Source organism: Clupea harengus, chromosome 23 (assembly GCF_900700415.2).
Source record: "Clupea harengus chromosome 23, Ch_v2.0.2, whole genome shotgun sequence".
Classification (NCBI taxonomy): domain Eukaryota; kingdom Metazoa; phylum Chordata; class Actinopteri; order Clupeiformes; family Clupeidae; genus Clupea; species Clupea harengus.
This window is the reverse complement of record NC_045174.1, coordinates 872,805-890,992: the sequence shown is the minus strand read 5'-3', so window position 1 is coordinate 890,992 and position 18,188 is coordinate 872,805. Positions and strand designations below refer to the sequence as shown.

General features: G+C 43.4%; 1 protein-coding gene across 2 annotated transcripts in view; it reads right to left on the bottom strand.

Annotated features, from left to right (window-relative positions):
• Positions 1-3,901: 3,901 nt before the first annotated feature.
• polr3a (polymerase (RNA) III (DNA directed) polypeptide A) overlaps positions 3,902-18,188 on the bottom strand; it is a 31,552-nt gene continuing 17,265 nt past the window's right edge. The window contains exons 20-32 of one of the 2 annotated variants that reach the window (XM_031560814.1): positions 16,466-16,636; positions 13,721-13,834; positions 12,733-12,768; positions 11,825-11,911; positions 11,611-11,693; positions 10,174-10,344; positions 8,799-8,892; positions 7,418-7,510; positions 7,068-7,232; positions 5,932-6,096; positions 5,693-5,824; positions 5,314-5,446; positions 3,902-5,115 (exon numbers count right to left, since the gene is read on the bottom strand). In XM_031560814.1, the coding sequence (XP_031416674.1) occupies positions 4,967-5,115; positions 5,314-5,446; positions 5,693-5,824; positions 5,932-6,096; positions 7,068-7,232; positions 7,418-7,510; positions 8,799-8,892; positions 10,174-10,344; positions 11,611-11,693; positions 11,825-11,911; positions 12,733-12,768; positions 13,721-13,834; positions 16,466-16,636 (1,593 nt within the window). In that variant the 3' untranslated portion in view covers positions 3,902-4,966. The remainder of the gene's footprint in view (positions 5,116-5,313; positions 5,447-5,692; positions 5,825-5,931; positions 6,097-7,067; positions 7,233-7,417; positions 7,511-8,798; positions 8,893-10,173; positions 10,345-11,610; positions 11,694-11,824; positions 11,912-12,732; positions 12,769-13,720; positions 13,835-16,465; positions 16,637-18,188) is intronic. The other variant, XM_031560815.1, reaches the window with a different exon arrangement.

Below are 18,188 nucleotides of genomic sequence, written 5' to 3'. Positions count from 1 at the left end.
GAGACAGACAGAAAGGGAGTTTGCACTTAGATGACCCCAGACAAGGAGGAGGACGATGATAACTCGAGGCGGTCCGCCAAAATCCTGTGCTTGAGGAAGAAAGACCTTGGAGACACCGGAGACAGTCATGAAGACATACTGTATATAAAATGCATGTAGAAGTCAATGGTAAACATTAATTGAATGCTACAGGCTGTCAGCCATTACAGTGGCAAAGAGCGGTGGTGTGTGTGTGTGTGTGTGTGTGTGTGTGTGTGTGTGTGTGTATGTTTTTACCATGTTGAGGTACAGTCACTTGGCTACTATAGGGGTAGCCTACCATGTTGAGGTACAGTCACTTGGCTACTATAGGGGTAGCGTATCATCCTTCATTTTTGTCCTCTGTGGCCTAATGAACTTATCTCGTTAGCGTCAAGGTGTTTGAAACCAGAGACCAGAGGTATTATCAGTCATGGTGCATTTGTAAGAATGCCCTTGATGGAATGATGAGCTAGTGATTTGATGCTTGTTGATACAAACCGCTACCTAATGTTAGCCAATTAGAGTAACTTTGCCAAGGTCATGGCTTGCGCTTAATTGAGAAGAGGGAAAATGTGATTAAAATGCAATTAATTGTGGTGGAATGGAATGACAATTACTCTTCCAGACATATAAGCTTTTAATTGTCTTTGACCTTAACTAAGGGGGAAGCTTCCCATGTCCCCATATCATAACCAACTACAAATATTTCTTTTACAATCCCAGGTGCTGACTAACGCAATTGTAGTGGAACATTTACATTTACATTTAGTCATTTAGCAGACGCTTTTATCTAAAGCAACGTACAAGCGAGAGAACAATCAAGCTACGAGCAATAGAGACCTAGTCTAACAATAAATATTATTTTACAAAAGAAATAGAAAAAAAGTGCAGGAATGTAACTACTGTAAGTGCAAGTTAAGTACTAGTAAAAGTGCCAGTTAGGAAGGGAGGTGCTCTCTGAAGAGTTGGGTCTTCAAGAGCTTCTTAAAGGTAGAGAGGGACACCCTTGCTGTTGTAGTGCCAGGAAAAAACAAGTAAAGAAGTTGTCCACACAGTGTAGCTCATTCAGGAGTTAAAATGATCAGTTTTCTCACAAATGCTGTCTTATTCAAGGCTGGAGAAGGAAGAGCTAACATGAAGAGCTAACACCCATGCATTTTCATCCTGCCTCTAGATGACCTGGAGAAACACTACGATGAGGTCACCATTAACATGATCATTGCGGTGGTGCAGGCCATTGGCTTCTTCAACTCCTTCAACAACCCGATCGTCTACGCCTTCATGAACGAGAACTTCAAGAAGAGCTGCATCTCCACACTCTCCGCGTGCCTCCGCAAGCCCAACAACCAGGGCGGCCCCAGCAACAGGCCCAACCACTGCGTGCATTTCAGCAAGCCCCTCAAATGGGGGCCTTCCCAGAGAAACAGCGTAGGCCTGGCCAGCTCCCGGCAGCACCTGGCCGACAACGCGGGTTCGTCCTCATCCAACACCGATACCTGCTCTGCTTTCCCCGCGGTCAAGATCACTGGCATCACCTCAGAACTACCCGCCAACATCTCTCATACTAAATGAATCACAGGCGTGTGGTTGGCTCCGCTGTGAAGCGTTGAGGTGTAGACATTTATGTATGAATGCAACGTTAGCCTTGCTGAAACTCCAAAAGGAAGCATTACTGCCTGGTATTAATTAGATTGGGTACACCTGCATTGTATTAATGAGATTGGGTCCACCTGCATGGTATTAATGAGATTGGGTACACCATGGGGAACCTGAATTATTCTGCGTTTTCCTCAGTGAAGAACACCAAGGTCATGCATTCAGTTCCCAAGGAGCATGCATGGCAATAACGTACGTTTATTGTTGATCACTATGACGGAAAGCAAACGCTCATCTGTAAAATGAGTCAATTCGGCTGCCGAGTACTCCAGAGTACTTCTTTGACTGGTTGGTGTTTGCCCAGACCAAATGGTTGGGATTGCTGGAACCTGGTAATGATTAACACACTTAAGGGAGTTCCAAATTATGTGTCAAAAGATATTGAAGATTTGGATAATCCTGTCGCTTGCTTGAGGAATAAATGTCAACATGGCATTTTGGATGCCACAGAGCAAAAAAAACCCATTGTGAACAATGAATGATTCACGATTCTATTATTGGTCTGGGGTGATGTCCACAGAATATCTTTGCTCTTTTTGAAGGCGGTGGAAGCTTTTTTCTTTGGTAGTTTGTGAAACAAAATGAAAGGCTGGAAACAGCTTTCACTGTAGGCCACTGAAAGGTCTCCTTTCATTTCACGCAGGGACACACACACACATGCTCAGGTTGCCAACACTATACCATCTCGGCCTTAGAGCAACCTTCAAACGAATTTGGATTCGAGGTTCGAACTAATTCTGTGTAAATTCTGGTGTTTGTGGTAGACACGACTCAAGAAAAATGAACGTTTTGTTGCTTTGTGATGCTCTCCGGTTGCTTCTTAGTTTAGTTTTAATGGCAGATAGATTGTAAAAGTTGTACCCAAAGGTTATATTTTTGTATTGCTGAACGTACCTGATTAAATATATTTTCATGTGTTGTTTGCTTTGACGTGCAGGTTACTGAAGACATTTTTATTTGTTCTTCTTTTGACCTTGGTAGCAGGGCCACAACTTCTCTAAACAGCAGCAAATAAAATAAAAAAAATCAACAGGAAATTAACAAGGTATTTCTTCCTGCATCGTCTTTGCATACAATACAGTATTAGATTAGATACAGTGACTGGCATGGATGTAAATATTAATTTTACCTCACAGTTATTGCTGAGAGGTGTAACTGCTGATGCAGATGATGAAATGTACAACATAGTTAATATTTTGGTTAAAGTGTTAAATAATTTGTTGCTTCATATTGTATCCTTGGTCAAAATATATTTGCGTGTTCAATAAAATAAGTTGTCAAATCTTTTCCCTGAAAAAAAAAAAACTGAAAATAATTCTTCTACATTCTTTATGGTTCACTGGATATTTAAAATGATGCCGAAGCACTACAGCTCAGAATACAGCAGAAGCGCACAACACCAGACTTCAAAAGGCAGGAATAGTGAAGAACTCTATTCTAAGACTTTGCGGAACTGCAATTGATACAATTTACCGGTCTCAACATTACCCTGTAGGCCACTTGAGCTGGGATTGCTCTTTTAGGATCCCGCTATTGACCTGCTTAACTAAATTGCCAAAGGGGAACGTTCAGCAGGTTGCAGGCTAACTTTCTCTGATCGCTGAAGTTTACAGAAAGCGATACTTCACTTCAGGGCAGAAAAAAGTAAACACACCGAAGGGCACTTCAAGATTTCACCAACTACGAAGGCCATAACCAAGCATGCCCACTATGGAACTGAACTCGACTGAAAGGCACTTTACCTTGGCGCCCTTAAGTAGTGTCCTTTGAAGGCTGCACACACCCCTGAAGCCCTTCATGGAAGACAGTGAAGAGGAAGAATGGGAAAGATGAGAGAGGACTCCTGTTTTCATACACACACCCACCAGATTCTTCACCTTGCATGAAGTCAGAGCTGGCTCAATCCCATATGCCTGTATCTGTACACATGATACTGTTGTTTTTAGCTCGAAGCACCACCACCACCACCCCCTGGGTGAGACGGATTTCACCATCTGGGCCACACCAATGCTCTTTGATTAGGGAGCCAGGAGGCGTGGGCTATGACACAGAAAATGCCAGATTTAGTGGAGACATTGCCTGATGATTCATGCCCCTGAGTGAATTGTGTCTGAGAAAATAATTAGGTTTCGCATAGTAAAGGCTTCGGTGTGACCTGGAGGCACCAAAGTAAACACTGCTGTTGTAAAACAATGCGTAATGATACTCAAACATTAAATATTGCTCCAGATAAGACATTCCTTTATTAACACTTTACTCACGACCATATATAGGCTATATGTTTATATACAGATGAAAAAAAAAACAAAGAAAAAAACAGTCATGCTGTAGTCATACTTTTTCCTCTGCACATCAATAGGAGGTTGACTGAGAAAGTAAGGAAAATCTCCAAAACCAGACTAAAGCTAAAAAAAAAAAAACTGAATTTTAATTAGTAGGACAATTTCATCCCTCCTGTCTGAAGGAAAAAAAACATCAGGAGCATCAAATGTATGTACCAATATAGAAACAGTTTTTTCTATTTATCTACATAATTGGCTGAGGCACATACCAAACACTCTACAAGCAGATACGGCAAGCTTGTTACTTTTAAAAATGATACTAACTCAAAACATACTGCACAAGAATGTGCAATAACCCAGGCATAAAGGCACACAGTGAGAAATGAAATGTGTGTGTCTTGCAACGAAACAGAAAAAGAGTGACTTTGTCAGAGTCGGTACTGAGGTAAAATTCTGATGAATCGGATGTGTCAAAATCTTCAAAGCAAAAAAAAAAAAGGTGTTTGGAATGACACCTTCCCACTGGACTTCACAAGAGCGAGCGAACCAAAGGCTGTCCAGATTTCTTCCGAGTGGAAAATGATGAGCTCTATATTTTGTCCCTGTTGAAACACTCACTCAACATCTGAGACGGACAACAGCAGAAAAAACAAGAGGAAGGGCACCCTGATTGCCTGACAAATGAACATGACAGATTTGAGTGACATGTGATCCAGAGTCTGGGTTTCTGCTGCTGCTGCTGACGCTGAAACTGATCTGTCGCTAATTTGTTTGCGGATTCGATGGACCCACACTGATCCAGGGCCAGATGTATTCCCACTGTCAGCCTCTACCTTTAAAACGACTGCAACGCCAAACCCATTATTTCTTTCAGCCAAAACTGTATTCCATTGCCGCCCCCCTCCCCCGCCCCTAAACTCACTAGGCACGGAGAATTGCAATACATTGAAGATTGTTTCTTCAGTGGTGGGGTCCGTCCAATCCCAGCCCTGCCCTGTGGCGATTACCTAGGTGACTAGAGGGATGTGGAACTCTGGGCTGTCGAAGAGCAGCGGTCGGCGGGGTGGGTTTGGGTCTTTATCGGCCTTATGGAGCAGCTTGAACAAGCCGGTTCCAATGTTCATCGGAATGCCCATGATGATGCACTCAGACACACCTAGAGAAAGAAAAAACAACACTTAATCTGGGAAGTTTTCTTTTTTTTTGTCTTAAATTTGTGCATTTTATTTTAATGTGGACTTCTGCAATGGTCATTTCACGGTCTGTTTAATCATGGTTCAGCCACCGATAACTCTCAAATGGTTTGATATGAAAACAAAAAATCTGGAAATAGGTAGGGGATGAGCTTTCTCACCACAAACAGAGTCCTTCTGTCCAAAGTACGCTGCGTCGAACAGATGATCGGCAGTTTTCTCAAAGGACGCCAGCATCAGCACGCTCTCCTTCATTTTAGCCAGGCCGAACCTGGTTATTCCCAAGATCTCTCCCTTTAAATAGTAATAACAACAGAAACACAGCCACACACACACACAGACAGAGAGAGAGAGAGAGTCAAATGTCAAAAGGGGGTGTAATTACATAACACCGCCTAAAATCACCTATAATCCACTTGTTGTGTTTTTAGGACGACAGAACTATAAGGTTAGCTTGACGTTACATAAGAGAAACATCTCTCCAGCTCGCGCAAACACACACACACACACACACACACACACACACACACACACACACACCTTATAGGACATGAGGTCAGCCAGCAGCATAACGTGCCTGCGGTCGATACTCATGCCGTGGTTGACCATGGTGTACTGAATCTCGTTAATGATGGTGGTGCGGGCCGCTTCTATGCCAAGGGTCTTCTCAACCTGGAACAGATCGACAGGACATTCATCGCCCTGTTTCAACTCTGTCTGTTGTGTAAACACAGAAGCCGGGTGCTTCAGCTGAGACGCACAATGATGAGGTCACTCACTTCGTAAGTGTTGTTGGAGGTCGTCCTGCTGCCTTTCACGCCATGGGTTGCCATGACACTCCGGAGGTTGTCTCCCTCCACGAGCAGTTTTAACTTCTTCTTGCCACTCGCCTCGTCAATGTGAATGACGGCGCGGGCCACCTCAGGGATCCCTTGCACCACCACCTAACCCAGCAGGAGTGGGGGGGGAGAAGAGAAGAGAAGGTGCTGGAGAGGGGGCCTATTAAGATCCCCGGGGCCTAAACTACAGTGTACTCCTCCAGGCAGCTCAAACATAGACTCACAAAAACATGAAACATTACAAACATACGTACACACACACACACACACACACACACACCTCTCTCAGTCTCAGTCTCCCAGAGTGTCAGCCGCTCAGTCTCTCATACATACACATATAAACAACAGAGATACATACAGTCACATGTGTATACCTTGTCACATTCTAAATTTGCAATCAACACAAGGACACTTCACTTCCTGAAATGACATGCTGTTGTGGCTCAGCAGAGGATGGGGGAGTTTTACTGAGCTTTGATGTTTAAACCTCATTGGCTCCTGAGCTTTGATGTTCACACCTCATTGGCTCCTGAGCTTTGATGTTTACACCTCATTGGCTCCTGAGCTTTGATGTTTACACCTCATTGGCTCCTGAGCGGCCCACACAAACATAACCCAATCCGCTGCGGAGTCAATTAACTCAGTCAACTTTCAAACCTTCAAACACCCTCAGCCTTTCAATGTATATGAAGTTCACTCGCACATTCGAGTCTGTGCATAAGCCTTGAGCAGCTTTTTTTTTTTTTTTAAACGACTGATCACTGCACGTAAACAAGGGATTTATTTACCCCCTTGATCTTCATTCTCTCCTCACCACTCCTGAAGAGACTAGATAGCACAGCGGCTACTTCCAGAACATAAACATATGGCTCAGGTGTTGATTGGTTTGATTGGATGTGCTCTACCTTGGGTAAGTCCTGCTTGAGTGATTGAAGCTTTTTAAAATAGTTGGCCCGGACGACTGATCACTGCACGTACACAAGGGATTTATTTACCCCCTTGATCTTCATTCTCTCAGAACATAAACATAGGGCTGTGGTGTTGATTGGGTTGATTGGATGGCAGCGGTGGTCTACCTTGGGTAAGTCCTGCTTGAGCGTTTGCAGCACGTAGTACATGGAGCTCTTGCTGTTCTCCCGCGGCGACACGCACACCACCGCCTCGCCGTGCACCGCGATGTCCCCGGGCTTCACCCGCAGCTTGGACATGCAGATAGAGTAACGCACCGTCTCCGCATTGACCTGGCCGGGGGTGGGGGGGTGGGGCAGGAGAGGAAAGGAAGAGATCGAGGTTAGCAGAGGTGGGGGTGTCGTGGGTTAGGAGAGAAAGGCAGGAGGGGTATCAAAGAGCGACTCATAGGGAGAGAAAAACATAAGCGAGACAGAGAGAAGACCAAGGGGGGAAAGAAAGAAAAAACAGGTCCCACCTCCAGTCGCAAGAGTCGAATCCTCTCCAGGGAGAGCTTCACCAGGATGAAACAGTCGTCCGGAAGAAACACCTCCTCGATGTACTCCGAGATCTGAACGAGGTGTGAACAGAGGCGTTAGGAGAATGGCAAAACTAGCAGCAGGAGATGCTACATTACAGCGCCATTAACACATCTTGCTTTCCTACCCCGGCATGGGCGGCTATTTGTGCTTCGATCCCCCTCTTCACTCGCATATATCCATGCCTTTCCTCTCACTGACTGACTGTATCCACATTAGAGGATGGATACCCGACAGCGCTTGTTTGTGTGAGTGAGCATTTATCTGTTGATGCCCGAGTTTAATAAAGCCAGGCTATTCATAAAAAACGTACGTAAATGTGGCATTAGTATGAACAGTTGAGACAATGATTCCGTCGGGCTCGGGTCGGGTTCGGACAAAATATTTGAAAGGCTGTCGGACTCAGGCCGGGCTCGGGCACTACTCTGTCGGACGCGGGTCGGGCTCGGACAGAAAAATTCGGCCCGATCCATGCTCTAATCCACATCAATTGAAGAATTGACAGAGCTATCAGCCAGTGAGACACAAGTATTTCCAATTAGTTTCCTCTAAACTCTCTCTGATTGGTCTTGCCTCCATTCATTGAAGGTAAAATACAACACTCCGTTCACTGAAGATACGCCTATGTTCTATTACTGTTTTGTTAATGGATCTGCACGGTTCATGTGGGTCACATTTTCAGGTTGGAAAAAAACTCATCCTCTTATCATCCTTCTCAATTCAACTAAGGAAGTGAGGCACATTTGTATCGACATATTTATGACGGGTTTATTTTCACCTCACTCCTCTGAAGAAAACCCTTTAAGTTTTCTTCAGAGGAGTGAGGTGAAAATAAACCCGACATAAATGTGTCGACTGTCGAGAAGTGTAAATGTGATAATGGAGGGACAACGGCAACTTGTTCCCAGAGAAGCAAACAATTCACAAAACACATTCAAGTAAACAAAGAAACACTGTTTTTTTCCGATCCTGAACTACTCATCATTCATGCACACCACCATATCACCTCCTTGTTTTAATGCTGTTTTAAAATCATTGCTTCATGTTACATTTGGCAGGTATTGTGATTTTCTGAATAATTTGGCTTGAACTTATCTTTTATTGTTTAACAATTGTTATGGCACTTTACGATATTATCACCTACCCTACCACTTAAAAACATCAAAATACTGGGCGGTGGACGCAGTAAGCAGATGAACATTGATGACAGATTCCAAACACCTGAACTATGTAAGCACCACGTACAGGCACTTTGGCCTTGGTTTACATAACCAGACCAGTATCCTTTTGGAATGATTGTAAGCTCCATAGATACTCTACCTCTCCTAGCAGCGTTTTCTCAATACGGCCTTTCACCAGACGGGCGAAGTCAGCATCATCATCCACGTCCAAGTTTGCGGTGATAATCGGAGTGCTGTTGTCGGAGGAAGGGATTGGGATAGAGAGCAGAGTAGGGAAGAGAGGAGAAAATAGAACACATTAGCACAGACATCTGAAGCGTCCACATAAATATTGCTAATCTAGTTAATGTTGGCTTTGGCTAATGTTGGTTTGACGTTAGCGGGCCGTGTTGGAGTTAATTATGGCCCCAGGGGAATCGGATCCCCAGGAAACTGAACGGCTGATTGGTTAGACTGGAGCATTAGGTCAGCTCAATAAACAGCAAATGTCCCCATAATACCTGAATACACCCAATCAACTGTTGAGAGAAAGGAGATCAATCAGACTGAATGATAAGACCTATTCAGCACGTGAAGGTATGTCTGTCTCTCTGTGTGTGTGTGTGTGTGTGTGTGTGTGTGTGTGTGTGTGTGTGTGTGTGTGTGTGTGTGTGCTGCTAAGATCCTCACATATGTAAACATACGCCCTTCATTACGCCTACTACTCATACAACACGTTACAGAAAGCAGAAATAGACAATTTGAATAGTGCTTCACAGACTGATTATCCAAGTAAATGTATATCAGAAGTAATACTGGTTATCCTGAAATTGTACACAGAACTATATCAAATATCATAGTATTATTAAGTATTTCTACAGTGGAAAAGTAGCATTGAGAAGGTGAGTTGTGTAGGTACAATTGGTACCAGCCTCACATGGGCACCAGAATAATGTAGGTACCTTACCTTGTGAGCGGGCGCCGAATAAATGTGGGTGCAATTGTGAATGAATAGTATTACCGTCTTCATGAGGACCACCAAGACAACATTGGTACTATCCTGACAACAGCACTCATTTGGTGATAATCTCACCCGATTGGACCGGCATCAACCATTCAACACAAAGGCAGATTGATTAAGTTGACCACCTAGGGGGTTCCACACAAAGTGTCGTGTCCTCCACAGTGGTCAAAGTAAAGATCAATATCATATTAAACTATCAATTTGGAACTCAGAATGAGGTAATTATTAATTGAATTATTAATCAAAGTTGCCTTATTAATAGCATGGTTGAAGGAGAGGTTGGCAGCATTCAATCTTGTGTAAAATTGAATAAACCAGCGTATATAAATCAAAGTATTTATTAGTCCAATGAATTTCAATGAATGAGTAAACCGTGTGATCACAGTTTAGTGAGTATGCTAAGATAGCTAAATGCCAAGTTTCATTGTAAGTTACCAGTCCGTGGGGGGAAAAGACATGTTATATACTCTCCTTGTTGCACTGACAAAGACGGATCTATACGAACACCCACCTGATGTTCTTGGAGGCGTTGATGATCTCCTTGATGCGGGGCACACCCAGGGTGATGTTCATGGAGGCTACTCCAGCGAAGTGGAAGGTCTTGAGGGTCATCTGCGTGCCCGGCTCCCCAATGCTCTGGGCACAGAGGGCCCCCACCGCCGAGCCTGGCTCCATCTGAGCCCTGCGCAGGGGACAAACCACACAGGTCACCAAGAGGTCATACTGCAGAGACCCTGTGAAAATAAGATGATCTGTGTAGTTTGGTGTGTGTCCTTTCTTATGAATACAATCTCAATCGATTACTTGGATATTGCTCCCAGACTGATTTTGCCCATACGAACTCAGTAGGGTTTGCCCAATAAATGTGAGCCCGGGTCTATATATCTTGTATAGGTAACACTTATGCTTGTTAACATACCTGTTTATTTTATTTACCATCATAAATGTTTCCTGACAAAAACACCTGCTTCTTTTGCATTTACTGAATGAACAAGCTCTGCTTCAGGAGATTTGAACTAATCCAAATGAATTGGCGTGAAATGTGTTCTGGATCATGCATCACACCCATACATGACATGTGTGCCTGGTTAAATCAAGTCAAACATGGCAGGCCAGAGGGCTCATCCAACCAAGCCATTTGCTGCAAGCTGCTGATAATGCAACTGGACATAACGTCTTTAAGATGACTAAGCTGATCACACACACACACACACACACACACACACACACACACAAGCAGATAAACATACATGCGCACACACGAGCAACCCTACACACTAGACCTGGGTGATATGGACCAAACATTTTTTTTTAAATATATTTTTACCGATATATTTTGGTATTTTCTACGAAGTGGGCTAAATGTTCAGTTGTATCTCAAAGCCACTGTAGTGACAATATTTTGCAGAATGTGATTGAACTGCATGAACAGTGCATATAGGTTTTGATTTCATAGAAGTTTCTTTTGAAAATAATAGACCAAATTTAAGTTTTTACATTATATGCATAATATGATAAACAATCTGTTCTTGTGAAAATATACAAATATATATTTTCTGAAGTGTCAGGAGCAAGCCCAGGCTGTAAAGACACTCATGAGAGAGCAAAGGAATAGGTAGGTATACCGTGAAAAAGCTATGTAATAATAACACATCATTTAGGTGTATACATTTAAGTCAATAACAGCGTTTACAACTCATTACATTCATGGTAACATTCCGGCCGTGGCTAGCCACTACGACATCTATAGGACTTCAGCAGAGGGAGAGTGGGGGCAGGGTTGCGTGGGTCTTTACGCAGAAGAATATGCATTATTTACTTCATGTACTTGGTCTTTACGCAGAAGAATATGCATTATTTACTTCATGTACTTGGTCTTTACGCAGAAGAATATGCATTATTTACCTCATGTACTTGGTCTTTACGCAGAAGAATATGCATTATTTACCTCATGTACTTGTCTCTGCATGTCTCCAGGAACTTCTCAAGCTGGGTGGGAGTGATCCTGTCTAGCTGGTAGAGGACCTTTGGCTGCAGATTGACAGAAACACACACACACACACACACACACACACACACACACACACACACACACACATTAATATGCCTGCACAGAGGATGCAGATTAAAGTAGCAGGGCTCAGGCAGAGTAGCTCAGTTACCTCGGTGGTGCCGTTGTCGTTTATGCCGTACTTGTCTCGGGTCTTCTTGATTTTGTCGGAGACGCTCTTAATGAATTTCTTTATTTCCTGGTAAGCGTAAAGGGAAAAAAAGGTTCTTGTTAGCCGTTTAACCTTGAGATTGAGCTCAGCCTCTTTTGATAGACATTTATTAGCGGTTTTCCATTTTCACATTCACACTTTTCCAGAAAGCATTCCGGTTAACATCCAGGCACTCGGGCATGACAGTTTCATCAACAACAACAACAACAACAAGAACGTGTTTAAAACTGTGAGTAAGGCGGACAGAGAGGTGGTAAGTAGACACTGAGCCGTGCGTCAGCACACAAGAAAGTTCCCACACCTTCCACAAGCCATTGAAAAACATCCATGAATCTGAACCACAACATGATTCAACACAGCACTAAAATGGACCTGTCCCTTTTAAAACTGGCAGGTTTAAAATGTGATTAAGAATAACAAAGACTTAACATGTGTTTGACAAGAGTAAAAAAAAACAGCAACAACAAAACAATGCATTATATATACTTATCTAGGCACAGACAAGGTTTATAAAAAAAGACACTGCAGACCATTTTTTCCAAAAGATGTATTTTCTTGTATTTCATCTTTAATGTTCATCGACTATGGTCAACACTTGTGTCAGTACCAGAGAACAAGACACTCAATCAGAGCTGCAAATTCCCATGGAAACACACACAAAATAAATCTCATCTCTGGTCAACAAAGCTGATGTTTTCTGAGTTAGTCCCTCAACTGTTTGTCGCACCACTGGCAGAAAGTGCTGTTATATGTTCCCAGGCAAACAAATCTCACAAGCAGGCAAAATGTTTCCCAAATTGTCCAGACCAATATCACACTCACACACACACATGCTGAAAGTACTGTACCTCGAGGTACTTCTGACATCCAGATTCAGTTAATGCCTTCAAACAGGAGAGATGCAATAAACTCAGTAATGGCTTTGTTACATCTTCCGCACTGGAGCGAGCAAGATCTATCTTTACATTTCTATGATTTCATCTATTATCGTTTCCCCGTTTAAATTGAAAGCAGATCAACACGGATTGTCGTTCAGATGAATAAACCAACGATATATTAATCTGCAGAGAAGCTCTAATCTGTTCTTGCAGGTGTATGTGTGTGTGTGTGTGTGTGTGTGTGTGTGTATGTAGGTTGGAGACGTGCATGAGGACTTGCATAAATATTCTCTCTCTTTCTCAAAGTTATGCTGAAAGGAAGACCTCACTGCCACACAGTTCAGAAACCTCAAGATAAGGGGATGTCAAATTAGACTAACGCGACCTCAATTAGACTGCCGTGACCTCAGGGTCATTTAAGTCGAGACAGACAGAAAGGGAGTTTGCACTTAGATGACCCCAGACAAGGAGGAGGACGATGATAACTCGAGGCGGTCCGCCAAAATCCTGTGCTTGAGGAAGAAAGACCTTGGAGACACCGGAGACAGTCATGAAGACATACTGTATATAAAATGCATGTAGAAGTCAATGGTAAACATTAATTGAATGCTACAGGCTGTCAGCCATTACAGTGGCAAAGAGCGGTGGTGTGTGTGTGTGTGTGTGTGTGTGTGTGTGTGTGTGTGTGTGTATGTTTTTGTGTGTGAGTGTGTGTGTGTGTATGTTTTTGTGTGTGAGTGTGTGTGTATGTTTTTGTGTGTGTGTGTGTGTGAGTGTGTGTGAGTGTGTCTGAGTGAGTGTGTGTGAGTGTGTGTGAGTGTGTGTGAGTGAGTGTGAGTGTGTGTGAGTGTGTGTGTGTGTGAGTGTATGTGAGTGAGTGTGTGTGTGTGTGAGTGTGTGTGAGTGAGTGTGTGTGAGTGTGTGTGAGTGTGTGTGTGTGTCGGGGTGGCTGACTCACGTCGAGGAAGGTGTCTCTGCAGCACATGAAGTCGGTCTTCTTCATGATGGACTCGGCGGTGAGCACCAGCTCATTTCTGCTCAAGGCCGGCTCGTCCGGACACGTGAACACAGACTGGGGCGACGGGAGGGGAGGACAAACTTAGCATGCACTCATGAGCAAAAACAACAACAACAACAACAACAACAACAACAACGAATACATCTAGTAGTGGCTGGTTGACTGCTTTGCAGTGGTCTCCTAGCACACATGGGGGGTGGGGGTGAGTTACTTTAACGGTCACGTTCTGGGCTATATGCCTCAACCTTTTCTGAGTGGGAAAAAAAAAAAGTTAGTGAGGAGCTCAAGGCTGGGATTGAAAGGTTGAAAGGGACACCTAATCTATACATCTCAAATCAATAACATAAGAAAGCCGATTTAGATTGCCTACTCAATGCCATCTTTACGGCAGATGACATTTAGAATACCCCCCGAGACCAGGGAGGGAATCAGTCTCATGAGAGTGGAGAGAGACATCGTGTCCTTGAACACACAAAACAGCCTCTCTCATTAAACAGCAGCACCTGTTGCAATGCCAGTCTGGAATATCAATGTTGGCTTAAAAGGAACATTTCGATTAAATCTTTAAAGACGCAGTCTGCGATTCTAATGCAAATTGACATTTTGTCCAATTCAGCGAATTGCCTCTCTACCTCTCCGTTACGTGTGTGTGCTCCAAAAAACTCTGGTGTTCACACACAGTCCTGGGAATGTAAATGTGAAATGGGGGGGGGGGGGGGGGGGGGGGGGGGGGGGGGTATGGCGCTATTAGGCTATTACAACAAGATTTTGCATAATACATTATTTGCAAGGCCTAGTATATTGTCTCCTAGTCCAATAGCGTCTACGTTTGATGTCCATATGATGATATTTATCGTTGTATAGCAAAAAAATAAATATCCCTTGATTTGAACTCTCTCTCTTTTGTTATTATATGCGCACACAAACAATGCATATCCTTCACATTTCTAACATCTCTTAGAAGTAAACTTCAGCTAAATATTAGCCTCCAATACCTCTGTGTAGTCTCGCTCGTGGCATCCTCTTCCTGATGACCAACGGAAAAACGTTTCTGAACAAAAAGCTACGGACACCACTTAGGAAAACAATACGGATACTAGGACTCTATTCAACTCTCTAAAACAGATTACCTATACATGTCAATCACAATAGCAAATTGACTATTGGTCTGCATTCAATTAGGCCAGGCTCTAATCATGAAAGCTAATTATAGGCTATTCAGTCAGGACATGTGACAGGATCTGCACCATCTGGTGTGTGTGTTAGAGAGAGAGACAGAGAGAGGAAGAGATGGTGGAAATTCCACTAGTAGCCTAATGCGTCTACTAAACGAATAATCAATAATAAATAATTTAATAAATGTAAATGGGTCAGCCTTCAATCCCTCAGAAATGGCCTGGAGGAAATGATGAATCAAGGTGGCCAACTATGAAACAAACAATACGTGGAACAGAACTGACAGGACAGTAACAACGACTGGGAACACGGGGGTAAAAATGACAAAAAACAACAGTGGCCTAATTTAACAGACAACAACCTTCTGGACACAATGGAGCGAGCTGAAATATTTTCAGAAATGGACTGCCAACTCGAATTCTCCAGTGGCCCATTTTGAGCAAAGTGTCTCCTTTGAGACCCGGAGGAAGATCACTGTGTCCTTCCTAAGTCATCCCACGACAGGAGACAGGAGTAAACAGCTCTGTCTCTCTCCTATCCTGAACGCTCTCCTCTTGTGGTGCAAATTCTACTGTGCACTACAAAAGTCTCTCTTCCAGGTCTCTCTTCATTGTCATTCTGCAGTCCACCTCTATCTACTTTTATGCATGAGAATATGTGTTGGAATTAGAGGATGGATACCCGACCCGAGCCCGTTGGAACCCGTCGGGACCCGGCGGGTCGGGCCGGGTTCAGACAAATATTTAGAAATTATAAATCGGGCTCGGGTTGGGCTCGGACACATCAGCGCGATAATGCATTGAGCATTCCATATTTAAAATTATATTAAGTCAACGTGTCTGCTTCACATGATGCAGAAGTTCATTTTTGAGAATAAAATAAATCACATTTAGGATAACAGCCTTCTTCCCGTGGTGGGAATTTGTTTATGTCCTAGCTGTGACAACGCAATTACAGGTGGCAAAATGGCATCACGGAGGAAGTTAGAGAAACGGTCATCTGGAGAGTTTAAAACGATACTAAACGAAGGGAAATCTACTGTATGGAGATGGAGATGTGCACGCTTGTGCGTTTAACAGCGCTTGTTTGTGTGAGCAAGCATTTATCTGTTGATGCCAGAGTTTAATAAAGCCAGGCTATTCATAAAGAACGTACGTAAATGTGGCATTAGTATGAACAGTTGAGAAATTGATTCCGTCGGGCTCGGTTCGGGTTCGGAAAAAAATATTTGTAAGGCTGTCGGACTCGGGCCGGGCTCGGTTAGTACTCTGTCAGACGCGGGGCGGGCTCGGACAGAACAATTCGGCCCGATCCATGCTCTAGTTGGAATAGACAAATCGAATGCAACAACATGACCTCCGAAGCACTTAAGCTTTACCATATGCATGACCTCCAACAGTGATGTTCTTCCCCCTGTCTTGAGTGCTTACATTTAGTCATTTAGCAGAGTGCTATGGATTGAAAGGTGGCAGCGTAGTTGGTGAATGTGATGGGGATGACCTAACGTACCCTGATGTTGTCGAGGACCCTCTTGAACTCCAGCGGCTCATCCTTTCCCTCCATGGCGGCGGGATCAAGACCGTCGCCTCCGTAGATGAACTGGATGATGTCACCCGTGGAGCTGCGCACAGTCAGGTCGTACTGGGAACACAGGTCCTCCAGGGACTTCACCAGACGCCTCTGAAGACCAGGAGAGCGGAAATATGAACATGCATGTTTAACAGGATTGCATACGATCAGCTCACAATAATACAGAAAGATGCCAATGTTTAGGTCGGGATTGATTCAGTTGGGTATTGTGATGTGTTGCCAAGAACTGACGTTTTATTGTTGAATGACATCACCTGCTACGACCATACAATTATTTTCTTTCCATTTTAAAATGTTGCTTTATAAGATGGGTTTCTTAAAAAAATATCTATAAAATACAGATATTCTTAAAAAATAGCTCGTAAATAATCAAAAAGATTCTAAATATACTGCTAATTATGCTTTATCAAAGAAACACATTCATATCACGACCATCACGATTCTTGTTCAAATAAAAAAGGTGAGGTCTCAACTAACTGCCACCCTTATGAGGTATTACTCAGCATTTCATCATATGATGGCCACTGAATTCCAAAGCAGCTTCAGACGAGGATCCACGCATGACTGATACTGATTGTTCCACACTGCATGCTCAAGGGCATATCACACAAATGAACTCCATGGGGAACGCACCATAATGAAAAGGCCGTGCAAATCAAACATGCTATTCATTTTTTTGTTCTGTAACAAATGAACAAAGGCGATAAAATGTAGTTTAAGATGTAGTGATCTTATGATGTGATCCCCCGCTGATCTTTTCTGTTAGTATGAGACCGGTTGTTGATGACTAAATCAACTTGTAATGACATACAATGGCAAGGCAAAAAGAACACAGTTCTTTGCAAACATCGCAGCCTTTCAAGCCTTTATGATCAACCAAAACTGTGGCTATTTTTGACCTGACAAAACAACTTTAGCCAGCCCCTGTGTTCAACTTAATACCTCAATGGTTGTGACAAGCATTCAAAAAGTCCACTTGCTTGACAGAATACATGACGAGCTTTATTTCGTTGCTCACATCGCTTGCCAAGTTCACTCAACACATCATGAAAGCTAATCAGTCAGCCAGCTTGACAGAATGCACTCTCATACCTAAATGTATGCATCTCTCTTTATCTCTACGGGTAGCACCTGATTTTAATAGCCTCTGGGAACAGGCAGGTGGAGAGGACGCAAACATTTCCACCTGCTCACGATATGACACTGTGAGAATGATCACACAGTGTGGAAACATCATTGGCCACAGGTGCGCCATCAAGGCCTACGGCCGCTCCGTCCCTGCAACAGCATACCAAGCGGTTGCACCGTGGCCCAGGTGAAGGGCTGTGGAAGCATTTGAAAGCCAGACAAATGACTCTGAACTCTCGGGACATTTCAGTCTCCTTGAATGTCTGTTCCCAGGCCTGTGGAGACTGATTAGGAGTCTAGCAGTGGGATTAACAGCATCAAAATGGAATGAAAACTTCCACCAGCTAAAAAGCTCTAATGGCCTTGGTTAGATAAGACCTGTGGTGTTTGGAGATTTAACTGACCTTCATTTATTACGCAATGGCGCTCAACTCAGGAGTGACATGAGCTCAATTTTCCCTTGTTGAGCGGCCATGAAAAGCTTAAAAAAAAAATATGTCTTTCTCTATCCGAA